Below are 16854 nucleotides of genomic sequence, written 5' to 3'. Positions count from 1 at the left end.
CTGGTGTGTGTACACGCTCCATCCCACGTGGTTGTTGGGCTCTGACCTCTGGCCGTACTCATGGGAATACGTTTTCAACCCTTTGGAAATTTCTTTGGTCAGAGGAGACTATAGGGGAGGGAGGAGGGCACCACCAGCCAGGCTGTGAGATGTGGAAGCTCCCGCGGTGTGGGCCACCCGGGTCACCGAATTGGCTGTGTTTGACTCGTAGGTCCCCGGGGTGTGGTGTCCCTGAGGTAGAGACTGCGGGTCGGGTTGCCCTGCAGGAAGGCCCACAAACGCGACTCCCCCGGCACCACACTGTCAGACCCCTGCCCCCCCCCCCCCCCCCCCCCCCCCTGCCCCCCCCCCCCCCCCCCCCCAATGCAACAACTTGGATCTTCACCCTCAAGGGGGCGAGCCATGGACCCCTCAGAAGAACCTCCTCACAAGGGCCCAGACACAGTGCCACTGTTCCTCCTGCTGGCTCTGCGTCCCAGGCTCCCCCCTGGGTTGCCCTGACCCCCACGACCCCGCGCCTTGGAGGGTCCCCCCCACCGGCCTCTGCTGGCGTCCCACATATCCTAGCGCTTCCCTGTCTTCCCGGACCTTTCGCCTCCTGCCCGCCATCCGCTCCGTGTCACATCATCAGGCCCCAGCGGTACCCTTCCAGGCTATCTCCCCGCCTCTGGCCTCCCTCCCATCCTCCCTCCCCCACTTCTTCCCGCCCCCCCCCCGCCCCAGCTCCTGACGCCTCTGGAGCGCCTGCGCTCTCCAGCCCTGCTCCCGCCGTGCCTGTCCTCAGAGCGCCCCTCTGACCCGTCCTCCGGGGCCGGCTCCCAGGCCCTCAGGTCCCCCAAGCCCTACCTGAGCCCGCACGCGGAGCTCGGCCACTGCCGAGTCTCAGGGCCCCCTCGTGTGTACAGGGCGGCCGCCGTGCCCTGCTTCACCCTCGCGGTGCCTCGTGCCCAGTGTCGATGCGCTTTGGAAGGAAGGACGGCCTCGTGCTCGTTGTGACCAGAAAAATGGCTCATGCAGCACAGCGTGACATCCGGGCAGTGCAAAGTACACGAAGGCAGGGGTGGCGGCCCCTGCAGGCGGAGCCCAGGGTGGGCGGCGGCCAGGATGCAGAGCAGCTGGAAGGCGGAGAAGGACAGACAGACAGCTGCGGACCGAGTGGTTCTCGGAGGATCGCACGCGAGAGGAAGCTCAGGGGTTCTGAGGCCTGACACTCCCTGGAAGATCGCCCGCCAGAGCGAGAGGGGAGAGAAGGCCGGAGCACGGCCCTCGGGCAGCGACGGGGTCCGTTCCTCAGACCGCGGCCGGCCCAGCAGCGGTCCGCGCGGGCGCCTTGTGAACACCATGGCGATCGCGGAGATCGTTAAACATCACACTGGCAACATGTAATGAACTTGGCTCGGACGCTAACGAAAGCAGCGACTATTCCGGTCCGTGACCCCCCGGCGCCAGGCAGGGCAGAGTCACCAGCCCTCTGCACGAGGAGCCCTTTGTCACCTCACCGAGGGCCTTTTCTGTCTGGGTTTTGTGAAAGTGTGGCTCTGACTTGGAGTCCCGAGCGAGGGGGACCCCGTCCGTGCTTCCTGAGGCTTGGGAAGGAACGAGGGGTGTTCGGCTGGTGGGGCGGGGTGGGGGGAGCCGCAGGGGCGGGGTGGGGGGAGCCGCAGGGCCGGGCTCCCGCTCCGGCCGGCTTGTTCTCGGCCGCCAGCTAATAACGGGTCAGAAAGAGACTCTCTGGTTTATGTATTTTCTCTCATGTTTCGGACAAAATAGGTTTCTGGTGGTATGCTAACTCGGTGAGGCCGTCCGTCTGTCCATGGTCTGTTGGGACTTTTCAGAACGCAACGAGCTCCCGCACTTATCCTGATGCGGGGCCTGAAGCCAGGACTGGCTTCCTGCGGGGAAGCTCGGCCTCGAACGCTCCTCGCTCAAGTCTGGTTTCCGGTTCATAAAGGTCAATTATCTGCTACGACACACGTGGTTCTGCCAGGCGACCTTTATTTCAGGGACCTTTACTTCAGGGGTGCCGCATGGTCCCAGCCGGCCAGTCTCCCTGTTGCGTTTCATCAGGCCGCTGAGAAAGGGGATGTGGAGGGTTGGGAGTCACCCTCCTTCTCCCAGGCTGATTCCTGGACGAAATACATGATAAATTTGCCTGCGACCTCCCAGTTTTTGTTGTTCTGGCATTTTCTAGCTAACTAGGACTTACAGCTTCAGCTGTCTTTCAGAATAAACTTACTCAGGGCGCCTGGGTAGCACAGTCGGTTAAGAGTCCGACTCTTGGTTTCAGCTCAGGTGTTGATCTCAGGGTTGGGAGATCAAGCCCCACCTCGGGCTCTGGGCTCAGCAGGGAGCCTGCTTGAGACTCTCTCCCTCTCCCTCTGTGCCTCCCCCTGCTCATGTGCATTCTTTTTTTTTTTTTTTAAGATGTATTTATTTGAGAGAGCGAGCGTGAGCTAGGGGAGGGGCAGAGGGAGAGACAGAGAGAGAGAGAGAGAGAGAGAGGCAGCAGACTCTGTACTGAGCACAGAGCCTGCCATGGGGCTCGATCTCATGACCCTGAGATCCCGACCTGTGCCAAAACCAAGAGTTGGTTGCTTAACGGACCGCGACACCCAGGCGCCCCAAGAATAACTTTTTCACTAAACATTTGAAGAGCACAATCATCATAAAACTCATTCACGCACATATCCATGAAGCAGTTCTGGCTCAGCTGCTGCAGGCTGGGGAGAGGAGACAAGACCGGCCCCCAGCCTGCTGCGGGTGGATGGGGGCACAGAACTGGGCTGAAACCGGTGACATGCGCTAGGCAAGGCAGTGTCTATATGGTACTGAGCCCAGGGCCTGCCCATGAGTGAAGGTCGGAGGCCTTCCTTGATGTTCAGCCGCCGAAGACACTTTCTGGGTTCCGGGTGGGACTGTGTGTTAGTTTGATATGAGGCTTGATGAACACTTTCTGCTTCTCTTAATTCATTTCTCAGCAGACCCTTATTGTGGGGAATACACTGGGGAAACGGATAGAGAGTGGGGGCGGGGAGCACGGTTGCAGCCTTAAATAGGTGGTGCGGTGAGATGTCCCTGAAAGTGACTTGGAGCAAAGCCAGGAAGGAGGTAGAGGAGCACCTCATGCTGGGGGAGCGGGTGCTGGGGTCCGAGGTGGGGCGTGTCTGGAGGGTGCAGAGGCCAGCCGGGAAGCTAGGGTGAGGCTCGAGTGAACTGTGCGGGCGGGTGTGGGGACGGGTGGGATAAGGGCAGAGAAGGAACGGGCACGGGGTCATGGAGGGACTTAGAGGCCATCCTCCAGCTGTTACAACATGTTAGGTCACCCTCTTCATTTTCATCCTTTTTTCTATTTTTTTTTTAACTTTTGTTGTCCCTGACACTGAAAGCAGTAGATTTCATCTGTGGGACAAAGCATCCTCCTTGTGTACATGGCGACTATACAGGTGTCCATCTGTCCTCTGACAGTGAGGAGATGTGTGGCTAGAGTAGCTCTTTCACTCTTCTGCTGGTGTCTGGTACATAGCAAGGAGGACGTGGAGAATGCCCCGACCTCTGTATTCCTAGTGTCTAACACCTTTTAATTACACTGGTTAACATAAGTCTGTCCCTTATGGTTCTTTCTCTCGTTAACAGCACAAAAATGAGTTCTTCCTAGGGCCCAGCACAGGCTGTTTAGGCATATGAAGTGGATTCATAAGGGTGGCTCAGCGTTAAGCTATGCCAGAGCCGAGTCCAAATTTTATTCCGGTACAGGGATGACTTTCTATGTGGCCTCTCTGGCTCTGGAGCTAATTTGGATGCTGAGTAGCCCCACAGGTATTTATATGTAGTGTTTGGTATTTTTACTGGGTCCTATTCTTCTCTCTTGGATCACCTAAAATGGTTAAGAATTTTCTAGTGGGATTAAGGTTGTGATCTCTGGGGAGGGGTGGGCCATCTGCTCTCGGTTATTTTTGTGTTAGCCGCTTCCCCTTAAATGTATGTTCACAAATGAGCCACAGCCTTATCAGCTGGGGTCGAGGGAAGACGGGTCTAGGTGCTGCTCCTGAACTTGGTCTCTAAGCCATGGCTTCCCATAGGCACTCAGGTAAAAAGCTTCCTGTTCTTTATCTTCTGTCGAGCGCGGTTTTCTTGCAGCAGTGAATCCATCACTCGACTTAAACATACTTTTTAATGAAATGATTTTAGGCTTGTCTAGAGGCTAAATAAGTCCTAGTTCATCTCTGTCCTGTCCTTGCTTTCTATCGTTGTTTCAGAGACAAAAGGCAGTGTGAGTGGCTTGTGTGTTTTTTTTAATGTAAACTTATGACTATACTTTACATTTTTCAGGACATCCTGTGAAATTGTAAGACATTGTGCGAGGAAAGACTTTGTGGTGGTGGGTGGGGGGGGGGAGCAATTCTTTGTTATTTGTAAGATAGGAACATTCATCTTGACTGCTTTAAATCGAATTTAAGGTGTGTAGGGAAGGGCCGCTGAGTATGGGGCCGGAGAAAGTCCGTAAATGACTCACCACATCTTCCCCTTCCTGAGCGGTGGGCTTAGTCCTGGCGCAGAGGAGCAGCTATGATCCTTTCAGTGTAACAGGTTAGGAATTGTTCTTATCAGAAAAGGGGCAAGATTTCAGAATCTCCAGAACATCATGACCGTGAGAGTCGTCTTCTTGTTTTGCAACCTGACATGAAGGAAGCCCTTTGGCCGTGGACAGACACCCGTGGAACAGGGGCAAAAGGACTGAAGGACAGGTCATCTTCCCCAGAAAGCTCGGCTCTCTGAAGTCACCCTGCTTGCCCGTCTTTCCTCCAAAGCCAGGCATGTCGCTGTGGCTCTTTTGCCCTCCCTGCCTAAGGAACGGTCCCCTCTCTTACAAACAGGCACTTTGTCCTCTCTCCTGGCTTTCAGATTACGGGACAAAGTAATTTTTGGTGGCAGTCTTTTGGAAAAGTGATTTTTGAAAACTTGTAATTGCCCACCAAAATGTATTTTATTTTTTTATTATTTATTTATTTATTTTATTATTTTATTATTTTTTATTATTTTGTTTTTTTAAACATTTCATTTATTTACACGAGAGAGCGAGCACAGAGGGAAGAGGGAGAAGGAGGCTGTCCGCTGAGCAGAGAACCTGATGTGGGGACTTGATCCCAGGACCCCAGGATCCCAACCTGAGCCCAAGGCAGATACTGTACCACTTGTTCCAGTGCACTTTGAACACGTGGTAACTAACTCCCCGTTTGTTTACTAATTCAGGGACGGATTAGGAGATACATTTGAAAATACATTTAAATACATTCAAAAGGTGACCTGTTTACAACATACCAACCTCTGGTTTTACTTTGCACCAAATCCAGACACGAATCTTGCTTTATATAAATCTGGAGACGATAAACATGACTAAATTAGATTATTGACACCTTTTAGATGATTTTTAAAACCAGGAGCTGTCGTTTTGTATTGCATTAGGTTTATAGGTCCATGAAGCAGACGAGAGAGAAGTCCTCACGTGAAGAAATTGCTCGTTGCCCTGAAGTGGGTTTTGTATGGACAAAGGAGAGGCTCAGATCATTGGTTCGGGATCCGTTTTTAGTGGCTGTCCCTATGCTGAAAGGACATTTCAAGGGCAAGAATGTATACTTTTGGTATTGAACGCTTTCAGGCTGCAAGATTATGTAGATTCAGTTCCTTTACCCTTGGCCTTGCAAGTTGAGGGCCAGACTGGGGGTGATGGGGAGGGAAGTAAGACCATTTGCCCTACTACATCGCCATTCGTTCCCTTTGCCAGCCACTGCCCAGTGGGTCACACACACCCGGCAGTCTTTTTTGGGGGGCAGGGATAGAAAATGACATGGTGGGGTGAGCAAGTAATCACACTGAGTCGGGTTCTTAAAATAACTGAAAAATGGTAGTCAGAAGAGCTGGTCAAGGGTGAAACCTGAGTGATGTGTACTTCTAATGACCACGTAACGGCCACCAGTGACTTTAGCACAACAAGAAAAACTAAGAACCCCTGTTCTCTTGCTGCCAGGGCGGAAAATCAAAGGAAGGTGCTTGCCTAATGTGCACAACCTTAAGAAAAGCTTCGTATCTGGACAAAGTAGGACTGGGATAGAGATTATGGGTTTTTCTCTAAATGCAGCATACAAGCGAACTTGCAAATAGCATTGAGTCATTTCTGTTTTTAAGGGAAAAAAACCACTTTCTGATTTTCTATGAAATTTTGTGAGAGACCACTTTTCAGCCATGACTCATGACCTCCGTCTCATCGCAGCAAGTTAGGTATTTATTCCCAAATGTCTGACGACACCTCTCGGGAAAGCAATATACCCTTTCTTTGCAAGTCAGTATTTATACATGGGGTGACTAACGGACCGGTACGTTGGACTTAGCAATTAACAGACCAGAAATAACCCGAATTTTTTCCCCCCTCTGGCTTGCAGTTCATCGTTTGCGCTGTTCGTTATGCCACTTAGGGGGAGCACGTCAAAGAATGCTCCTTTGCCCTCCTGGTCACGGTTTCCTTAAACCTTCCAATTTTGAGCCACTCAGGCATGAGGGGGAAAGTGGACATTAGCAAGAAATACGTGAGAAAATCCATATAAAAACACAAGTGAGAGGTTATTGAATACAAATTGAGTCTTCTCTAATGAGACGTTTCTCTGATGTGTACGTGATGGCATCAGAGCCAAAACTTCTTACTGAGATACTGAGGTTTATGTAGGCACCTCTTAGCATGTTGGCTGTCGTTCAGGAATTTTCTGAAAGAGGAAGCTTACTTATTAAGTGAAGAATGATGTGTCCTTTGAAGCAGGCACGGCAAGAAAGTCAGTCTGCCATCCTGGGAACAGTCTCTAAAATGCGATCAGCCGGTCACATTTCCAACCGCATTTGAACCTGCTACCTCTCTGAAGGCCTGAGGGTCAGACGTCAGCCCCTTAGGGTGGCAGGAGCTGTGCCCTGGTTTTTAAAAACAAATCTGTTATAAAATGCTTTGAATGAAAGAGGTTTTAGGAGCTTTGTGGCAGTGATCTAACGACCCCCCAAATCTATCCATCCACGGTCATAGCGTGTGACTTAGTGGACAAGAGGCAGGGCCCCCGGGAATTTGCAAACTTCTTCTGTGCTAGACAACCCTCATTCCTGCCTACGGCTGTGGGGCACACATCGGCGCCTGAGATGAGTGCAAGAGCTGCGGGAGGGCAGACACAGCCACAGGGCTGGCGGGGACCAGCAGGAAGGGAAGTAACTTTGTACCCAGTGACTTGTGTGATGACTGTATGATGACTGATGAGGCGCCCTTTCCCAGGTAACAGCCGCAGGTCAGGGGAAGCAGATCTGGAAGTTTTGGAAGGTTGGAAGGCGACCCGGGTAGGGAGATAAGAAAAAAAAAAAAGTACCCCCAAGAGATAAACGCTTTAAGTATATGTTAATTTAGTAAGATTAAAGGGAGCCTCCAAGACAGGTGAAATGCTATCTTCATTTTTGTCCATTCTCTGATTTCTAACAAAGGGGAAACAGAGGGAGGCACAAACTGTTTGTCTCCTCGTGAAGTCAGAATTTCACTGTGGCTCATTTTCGGGGAGCCCACACACCAGAGCGCTGGCTGTCTTTTGGGAACCTCTGTGTGTCCCAGCTCTGTTCTCCCCGAGCTATTAGTGGCTCCAAAGACAAGCAGTAACAGACTCTTCTGCCCTCGTACCCGTTCATGCTTCATGCACAGTTTTGACACGGGGACTATCTCATCAGCAGGAACGTACCCCTCCGGCTTCCTCCTAAGCACGCTGCCGTGAAGGCTTGAAACAGTTTGGGACCCAATAATCCTGGTTTAGAAAAACACGGGGTAGGGGCGCCTGGGTGGCTCAGTGGGTTAAAGCCTCTGCCTTCGGCTCAGGTCATGGTCTCAGGGTCCTGGGATCGAGCCCCGCATCGGGCTCTCTGCTCAGCAGGGAGCCTGCTTCCCCCTCTCTCTCTGCCTGCCTCTCTGCCTGCTTGTGATCTCTGTCTGTCAAATAAATAAATAAAATCTTAAAAAAAAAAGAAAGAAAAACATGAGGTAAACTAATTCAGGTTACCCAGAGTTCGACTTCATTGGAATCATTGCAAAAAAAGTACTAAAGTTCATGAATTTGACATCAGCATTGTTAACATGCCTCAAGTGTTTCCAGCCTGTTTACTTATTAGGCAATAAAAGCTAACGTTCCTAGAAGTGCCTATTTTATCTTGACAAATAAGTGTTTCCACACACACACAAAAAAGGCTTGAGTCTACTGTGGAAATGAGCCCTAAGAGGACATGCCCTTTGAAATCTGTCCCTCTGGGTGCAGGCTCGGGTTCAAGTGTGCAGTGCGGGGAACAGAGGGTGGCCCTGGGCTTTCATTCTGCAGAAAGAAAAACTAATAATGCCCAAAAGCCGGGACTCGAAACCTCTCCACAGCGGCACCCTTAACTCGAGGTGACTTCTTTAATTTCCCTTTCACCCACTTCGGGACCCTGTCCTGGTGCTTGCGTGTTCAGCTGGTGAGCCGTGCGGTTATTTCACCAGCTGGACATGTAAAAACTCCAAGCAAGTCATGTTCTAGAACCATGAAAGTAACCAGTGAAGAACTTGGCATTGGCAAAGTGACTGTTTTTTTTTTTTTTTTAATTTATTTGCCAGAGAGCCCAAGGAGGGAGGGGGGGCGGGGGGGGGGGGGGGGGGGAGAAGGCTCCCTGCTGAGCAATGAGCCCAATGTGGGGCTCGATCCCAGGACCCTGAGATCATGACCCGAGCCGAAGGCAGACGCTTAACCCACTGAGCCACCCAGGCGCCCCGTGACTGTTTGAAAGTAGGTAGTTTTCAAGTGAAAGAGGCTCGGCAGTAAGCTCTCTTACTGTAGTGGTTCTTCTTCTCCCCCAAGCTCCAAATACCTAAAGGGGCCTCCCTGTGCTTCCTGGCGGTGCTCTTCTGTGGGACACTGACCCCCAGTTTCTGCCATAAAGCACGAGACGGGACTCCGTCAGGTGGCACTCGCCGCTGTGCTGTCACATATAGAAATATTTGGAGGCCATTTCCTCTTCAGCAGACGTCAAAGGAATGATAGGAAAGGGAGTGTGACTCCAAGTTCTATGCTAAATAGGGACTTGGGTGAGGGAGGAGGAGGGATGTCCCCATATGGTCCAGGAAGATAGTCTCCGAAGGGCTAAGGCAGCCACGATTCCTCGCCACGCAGGAAGCCGGTGCCGTCTAATCTTAAAAGTTCTGATTTCCTGCCAAATGGTATTTCGGAGCCGCTGATAATTGAACTTCCTGGCATTTACTTGGTTTCTCTACTCGGCTCTTAACAAGAAAGTCCATCTTGGTTGAGAGCACGATTTCAATATGGAAAAGCTAGTGAGACGAGGATTTCGTGTGGCCTGTGAAAGACCGGCAGGGCCGAGAGGAGGAGAGTGATTGTCCGCGTGCTCTCACGGTGACAGGCACTTTTTTCTGTCTGCACAGGGGCTAATGGCCCTTTCGAAGCTGCCTTGGGTAAACAGCGTGCTGCTCAAGGAGACCAGGCCTCGGTCCCCCTGCGTCTCTGCTTTTCCTCTCTAACCCAATTACATAAGGGAACATCCCTCTGGCCTTTTTGGGGAGAAAGTGCCGCTAGGGACCATTCTCTGGTCTCGATGAACCTCTGAGCTCTGGCACAACTGTCTCAGGCAACTGTCTTTGCCCGAGAATGCCACCCACTCGCTTTCCGTCGTTCGCTCCCTGGAGATGAGGGGGTCTGTGCAAGGGCCAGCCTGAGCAGGGGCTGCAGCTGGCCCAGAACATTCTACCCATCCGTGGTGCGATGTGCTTTGTCTGGAGGCCAGCTTCTGAAATGCGCCCAGCTCCGAGGGAGAGTTCACCAGCCTTGGCCGAGGCGGGCTCCGAGACGCAGGGTGTGGTTTCCTTAGCTCACTCTGTGCTATTTGGTTGCCTGTGGCAACGGGATCCAAACAACTTGGACATGTGTTTGTATAAAAAAACTGGGAATGGGACCCAGAGTGGGAGTCCGGGGCCATTCAGCTGGTGGAAGAGCCACGGTGAGTACCGGGCAGCTGCTCGTTCGTCTCGCCTCGTTCCCTCGCTAGATTCCGCGGGGGTATTTGCTAGCGCGAGAACCGTGTTGGTGGGTAATTGGAGAAAATTCTCTCCATTCTCATGTTTCCTGCGCAAATTAAATAATTGCTATCTACTTACCCACGTACGGTTCTTTTCAGGAGGAGCAGGGAAAATTAGCATATGTTTCAAGAAATTGGGAGCTCATAGATCTGGCAGCTTTCTGGTGGCGGAGGAACGGAGTGCCTTAGCTCACGGCGATTACAGACGTGCAGTCTGGGGTCTGGAGGGGGTGGTGGGGGCTTGGGGACAAGGGGAGTTGTTCTATATGAAGGCAGTGGAAGGGGTTCTTGGAATGATCAGCTTAACACGTTTTAAAAGCCTTTCTCTCCTGCCCCCCCCCGCAATCATACTTTCTCGTCGCAATTTTTAAAACCGCAAATGCTTCGTTGACTCTCGAGCCTCACTTGCTCGAACAAAGGGGGGGCCTGGATTTTGGCGTGTCATAGAACGGCACATCGCCGTGACAAGTGCTCACGGTGGCGGACCTTGCCAGTACAGATGGAGAATGCTGTTGTGAGAAGTCCTCTCCGGGGTCATGGCTCAGGCCTCGGGGGTCCGTGAACTCTGTTGGATGGAGCTCTTTAGGGTCCGTTTGGGATTTCAAAGTGCTCTGCCGGATTTGAAGGATCAGATGGTTCATTTTGAACCGATCCATAAGGGTTGTTCACGGGGCCAGTGTCCTCTCCTCTCTGGGCAGTGAGCCCCAGTCTGTCTGTCCGGTGTGCTGACTCCTGCAGATGGGAGCGTGGTCTGGGAGAAAGAGCCCGAGGCTGGCGGTGTGGGGAGCAGAGCAGCGGCTCCTCCTCCTCGGGCTGCCGAGCAGCTTGCCTCCCGGAGCGGCCACTGGCGCGTGTCCCAAGCTGTGTGTCCACGGCTCGAAGGCACCACACCTTTCTAGAAGCCCTGTCTGGCCAACACAAGTCCTGACCCCCTTGTCTCCTCCTCCAGCAGGACTTTCTCTCATGTTCCCGGGGACCCACCGGCCACGGACTCTGATCCCCGGCCAGTGGGGGGGCTGTTTCTTCCCAGGGTCCCCGTGAAGGACGTCCGGTCCTGGCGCCCATCCCCAGCCAGGCTCGGCGGCAGCAGGGACCTGACCTCCAGGCCCTGGTGGCACCGCACCGCTGTCCCCTTCCTCCGTGGGCTCATTTGCTCTGCCTCCTTGCCCCCGCAGGTCCAGCCAGCTACAAGGTGGGCACCATGACTGAGAAGTTCGACTGCCACTACTGCAGGGACAACCTGCAGGGCAAGAAATACGTGCAGAAGGATGGCCACCACTGTTGCCTGAAGTGCTTCGACAAGTTCTGCGCCAACACCTGTGTGGAGTGCCGGAAGCCCATCGGCGCTGACTCCAAGGTGACCGGGCTGGCCTGGTGTGTGGGGCGGGGGACTCCTGTACAGGGCAGGGCCGGCAGGGATGCGGTGGTGAGGGAGTGGAGGCTCCGGCTTCCATCGCGAGTCCTCAGCTCCCCCCACCGCCCCGGCCCCGGTCTGGGGGTCCCCAGGAGCTCTTCCTCGCCTCGGTGTTCTCATGTGACTCACAAGAACACCTCAGGGACTCCAGGTGTAAGGGACTGTGTCGGCACAGTAGTCTGCCCCACAGATGTTGGGCTTGATGGGAGGGCCCCTGCCCCCGCCCCCCAAGCATCTCTCACAGCAGCTCGTCTCCTTCTGCTTGGTTTCCAGGAGGTTCACTATAAGAACCGCTACTGGCATGACACCTGCTTCCGCTGTGCCAAGTGCCTGCACCCCTTGGCCAATGAGACCTTTGTGGCCAAGGACAACAAGATCTTTTGCAACAAGTGCACCACGCGGGAGGATGCCCCCAAGTGCAAGGGGTGCTTCAAGCCGATCGTGGCAGGTAGTGTCCCCTCTCCCCACCGGGGCAGCCAGGGAGCAGGCCCGCAGGGCCGAGCTGATGCCGGGGCTCGTGGTGGTGGGGTGATGCTGCTGTGAGCCGCGCTTAGGTCTTAGCGTATATATGCACGCATATACGTACACGTATATCTGCGTACACATATATGCTCGCACACACGCACACACTCGGCAGCTAAAGAACACTGGAGAGAGCGGTCTGTGGCAAGAGAAAGAAGTGAAAAGTATGTAGCGCTTTCTCATTTGGGTAGAGTGAGTGAGCAAAGCATGCGACCTCCTCAGGGTGGAATTCTGAGCCAGGTCGGGTCCACCGAGGCCGGGGCGCGGGGCGGGGCTTCAGGCATCGACTCCTCCCCTGATGGAAGCTGGGTCCGCGCCACCCCGGCAGGTAGGCCGGTGGAGAGAGAGGCCCCCACGGGGAGGGTCTTTGGAAGCACGAGGCCGAGACCTGCGGGGCCTACATTCCCTCCCCTCTGGAGGGCCCAGGGTGGTGGGGGGCATGGATTACAGCCCCTTGCAGGGCACCGACAGGGCGGCTCTCGCCGGCTTCCCTCCCACCACAGGAGATCAGAACGTGGAGTACAAGAAGACCATCTGGCACAAAGACTGCTTCACCTGCAGCAACTGCAAACAAGTCATCGGGACTGGAAGCTTCTTCCCCAAAGGGGAGGACTTCTACTGCGTGACTTGCCATGAGACCAAATTTGCCAAGCATTGCGTCAAGTGCAACAAGGTACGTTGTCAAGGGACGGTTGTTTCTAGAAGCGTTGGACAGCTTGCAGAGCACTTGCACACACACTATCCCATTCCATCCTCACGACGGCCCTGCGACGTGGGAATTATTATTGTCGGTTTGCAGATGAGGAGGCTGTGGCAGGAGAAAGTGGCGCCCGGGCCCTGGCCTGCTGTCCGGGGACACACTCACTGTGGAGGCCCCTGGCGGCCCCAGCTCTAGAGGCCTGCCTCTGCCACCGGGTTGGCTGTGCGTGACTTCACGCAGGTGCTCGCCCTCTCTGAGCCTCGGTGTCTTCATCTGGAACCCGGGGATAATAATGGCACCTGCCTCCCATGGCTGTTGTGGCGATTAAATGAGATATTGTATACCGAAGCGCCCAGCACAGTGCCTGGCACATGGTAGGCATTCAACAAAATGGTTGTTGAATCTGAATCCGGTGCTACACTCCCTGGTCTAGGCCATCACATCTGGAGGAATCACTTACCAGGATCAGCCCTGGCATGCCGAGTGCTTTGTGTGTGTTACCTGCTCTAAGAAGCTGGCTGGGCAGCGTTTCACCGCTGTGGAGGACCAGTATTACTGCGTGGATTGCTACAAGAACTTTGTGGCCAAGAAGTGTGCTGGATGCAAGAACCCCATCACTGGTAGGCTAAAGAGTCCTTGCTAAGTCTGCCAGGCTAGGTCTTGCGCATGGTAACCATCTCTCATTTTCCTCCGTCGTCGGTTTCATCCACAAAGGCCCCAGAGAATGTCCTCTCCCCCTGCCACTGTGATCCTGAAGGCCCCCCCCAATAGTTCGGATTCTCCCTCAGGCCAGCCTAGCCTTTGCCATACAGAACACCTCCTGACTACTGCTGACTAACGACGCGGCCGGAGTTCACGAGCCTGAGACCCACGGCCACGGCCACGGGCAGGCAGGCACCGTGCGCACTCACGCGCAGGGAGGGGAGCGGTGAGGTGGGGGGGGTCCGGCGGGGTAGGGAGAGGTCTGGGGTGGGTGGTGGCAAGGTTGGGGGGGAGGAAGGGGGGGAGGGGAAGCTGGCGAGCGGCAAGCTGGGTTTAGAGCGCCCCTAGCGGCAGGCTAGTTGAGGGGTCGCTGCGGGCAGCTTCTTTGCGATCAGAGCAGAGCTAATCACTTCATTCCTCATCTCGCGGCCGCGGTCCATGTGCCCTGGGCCCTTTCCCCGCCTCCAATTTTCCCATCTCCCCGGGGAGCCTTGAAATGTACATTTGAGAAGACTTTTGCCATCCTCAGGGAAAAGGACTGTGTCAAGAGTGAGCCACCCAGTCTCTAAAGCTAGGAAGCCCCCAGTGTGCCACGGGAAACGCTTGCCTCTCACCCTGTTTCCCAGCGCCAACCTCCGGGGCAGGCATCCGGGTGGAGAGAGGACTTGTCCCTCGTGGGTGGTGGTTCTTTATAGAAAAAATCGAAGCTTAGCAGCTCCTCGAGGCCCGGTAAGTGCACACCCCACGAACAGCCCAAGTTTGCCTCCTGGTGGCCACTTTGATGCCATGGCCCTGACCTAAATCAAAGAAAGTGGTTATGCTGGGAGGTCGGTGCGCGTCACAGGGGCAATAGTGGTGGCAGGGGAGTGTGGGCTCGTGGCCGAGCTCCGGCATCTTCTCAGGTCCTGGAGAGCCAGAGCAGGGTGGCGGCGGCGCACTGAGGGGAGGGGGGGGGGGCGGGGGGCCGGGGGGGGGGGGGGGCCGGGGGGGGGGGGGGGGCCGGACCGATGCGGCCCCCGCGTGCTTGTCGGCTCTGTGAACGTGAACGGGCCAAGCGGCGGCCTGCCTCTCGCCCGCACTCAGCTAGCTGCCCTGTTTGCTTTGTTGTCTCCCCAGGGTTTGGTAAAGGCTCCAGTGTGGTGGCCTATGAAGGACAATCCTGGCACGACTACTGCTTCCACTGCAAAAAGTGCTCCGTGAACCTGGCCAACAAGCGCTTTGTTTTCCACGAGGAGCAAGTGTATTGCCCCGACTGTGCCAAAAAGCTGTAAAGTGACAGGGGCTCCTGTCCTGTAAAATGGAATCGAGTCTTGTTCTCTGTGTCCTCACCCTCTGGCCAGCGCCACCCCCCGGGCCAGAGTGGCCTCTCGCCTCTGAAGTCCTCCTCCTGCCTTTGCCCCCATTCTACGCTGTCACTCCCACCAGGGCGCACAGTGCTCGCGCTAGGATGTAGTGGCCACGTACACATCTCCGTAGCTGCCATGAGAACACACACACTTAGGTAGACCAACTCTTCTGCATGTTTATCCTAGAGCAGAAAGTGCTGACCATGTAGCTGCTTAGTGACACAAGCAAGCGGCGTACCCCACGAAGCCCCTGCCGAGCTGCGTCTCGCGGCTCAGCCAGGACCCGCCGTGTCCCCGTGTCCCCGGGCCACGCGAGAGTTGCAGCGGCTGCTGCAACTCGGCTGCTCACGTCTTTGGTGAGCAGAAAGCAAACGTAGCGAATTGCATGGTTGAACTTGCTCATCAGAGTCTCTTCTGTTCTTTTGTGCTTTTGAACGACTGATACGAATTTCCAGAAAGTTAACATTTGAACTTAGCTGTTAAGTAACTCTAAACTGACCTCCCCCCCCCATACTAACTTCCAATTTCCCCGTGTGGCGTGTTTTCTGAACGTTCCTACTTTCAAGCGTGGAACGTGCAGGTGATTTGCAAAGTGTAGGCAGACCTGAGAGAACGAGCCTGTTGCTCAGGAACATCGTCACCGCGAATGCTTCTGGAGGCTTAACAGAACTAACCCAGCTGCCCTTTCTCTTTTATTTTTTTAATATTTTTGTTTTAATATGAATAGTAACATAGTTTATGGGTTTGGAGACTTGCATGTCAGTATTTTTGCCCCCTCCAGCGTTCCTGCAGTTTTGAAATCCATCCTACAGAAGTAACCCTAACACCTGAGAGGGGTAGCTGAGCAGGCACCGGGACGGTCACTGACCCGACAGGATGTCTCCGAACAGTGATGTAACGTAGTAGTTGTCTGCTCTTGGTCCCCGTGGTGAAGAGCCCGGTTCAGTCCCTCTTACGACTCTTAAAGGACTGCCCCTCAGAGCTTAGCGGGATCTCTGGGGGCGTGGCGGCCACCCTCCCGGGCCAGCCGGATGCCCATGTAGTGCTCACCTCACCGCACTCTCATCGACATTGTTCTAGGACGTAGTATAACGAGACAGAACCACAAGTGAACACATAATGCCAGTGCGTACGAACATTCTTGTAGGAGTGGTTAGCGAAGCCGACGCTCATTTCTGCATTTTGTCATTAGCTATTATCCTCTAACGTTTCAGTGTATCCTTACAGAAATAAAGCAGCATATAAACAACTGGCCTGGTCTTTTCATTTTGCCGCTGGGGTTGCTGTAAGGGGACACGACTGGGGATCCCAGAACCCCAATGACTGTTTTCCTTACTTCAAGCGCAGACTCCATTCAGTGCAGCATGGAACAGGAATTCCAAGCAAGATAAAACCTGTAAGAGCCCTCGGGTCCAGTTAAAAACAGCAAAACCCCACTCTGATCCCAAGGAAGCATTTCACAGATGCTCACATCCCTGAAAGAAACCGGGGTGGGGGGCCTGGGCGGGGGAGGCGGGGAGTAGAAAGGGAATGGCAGCTGAAGGCTGCCCTTTCCCTGTGCCCCTCGGAGCGCCGCTGTCGAGGGCTCCCTCCGCTCTCGGGCCTCGGGAGAAACTCGCTCCCCCTTGTGGCCGGCCCGGGGATGGGGCGACGGTCTGATGAGCATCGGAGCCGTAGTCGTGAAAGCAAAGGGCAGGACCGCTCTCGTGCTAACGTGGACCTGACCATGTTAGCAGGGAATCAACCTGTCAGCAAGAGACCACGGGCATTTCTATGAGCAGGTGACAGCCCCTTGTGTCTGTCTCCCTAGAGAAATGAGCAGTTAAAACCACAGAAGTGCTGAGTCATCTGGAGCCCCAAGGGAGCAGGGTGGGGTGAGGAATTGGGGTGATCCTCCCTCCCAAGGGAGCTGGCCGGGTTATGGAGACCGCGGTAAGGGGTAGATCCCAGAGGAGACAAGCCTGGCGTGGAGTGGGGACTTCCTTCAGGGACCCAGTGGAGGGGGGGGTCCTTATTTTCACCGAGCTGGTGCTTGGCCCCCAGTC

General features: G+C 54.4%; 1 protein-coding gene across 5 annotated transcripts; it reads left to right on the top strand.

The window, feature by feature from the left end:
* The first annotated feature begins 3755 nt into the window (after nt 1–3755).
* On the top strand, nt 3756–16051 carry LOC111139337 (four and a half LIM domains 1). Of its 5 annotated transcripts, XM_022491601.1 has the most exons (7): nt 3991–4087; nt 11301–11482; nt 11813–11987; nt 12565–12734; nt 13195–13381; nt 13993–14192; nt 14580–14732. In XM_022491601.1, exons 1-7 carry the CDS (start codon nt 4066–4068, stop codon nt 14661–14663), a joined length of 1020 nt encoding a protein of 339 aa, XP_022347309.1. In that variant the 5' UTR covers nt 3991–4065; the 3' UTR covers nt 14664–14732. The 5 variants fall into 5 exon arrangements, with proteins under 5 accessions (XP_022347310.1, XP_022347309.1, XP_022347311.1 ...); XM_022491602.1 differs by lacking the exons at nt 3991–4087; nt 13993–14192 and adding an exon at nt 3756–3816 and having other exon boundaries at nt 14580–16051; XM_022491603.1 differs by lacking the exon at nt 13993–14192 and having other exon boundaries at nt 14580–16051.
* Nucleotides 16052–16854: the final 803 nt, after the last annotated feature.

The sequence above is a fragment of the Enhydra lutris genome, unplaced genomic scaffold (assembly GCF_002288905.1).
Source record: "Enhydra lutris kenyoni isolate GAN:26980312 unplaced genomic scaffold, ASM228890v2 scaffoldscaffold101, whole genome shotgun sequence".
Lineage (NCBI taxonomy): Eukaryota > Metazoa > Chordata > Mammalia > Carnivora > Mustelidae > Enhydra > Enhydra lutris.
The sequence above is the reverse complement of the archived record's forward strand: the minus strand, read 5'-3'. Positions and strand labels throughout refer to the sequence as shown.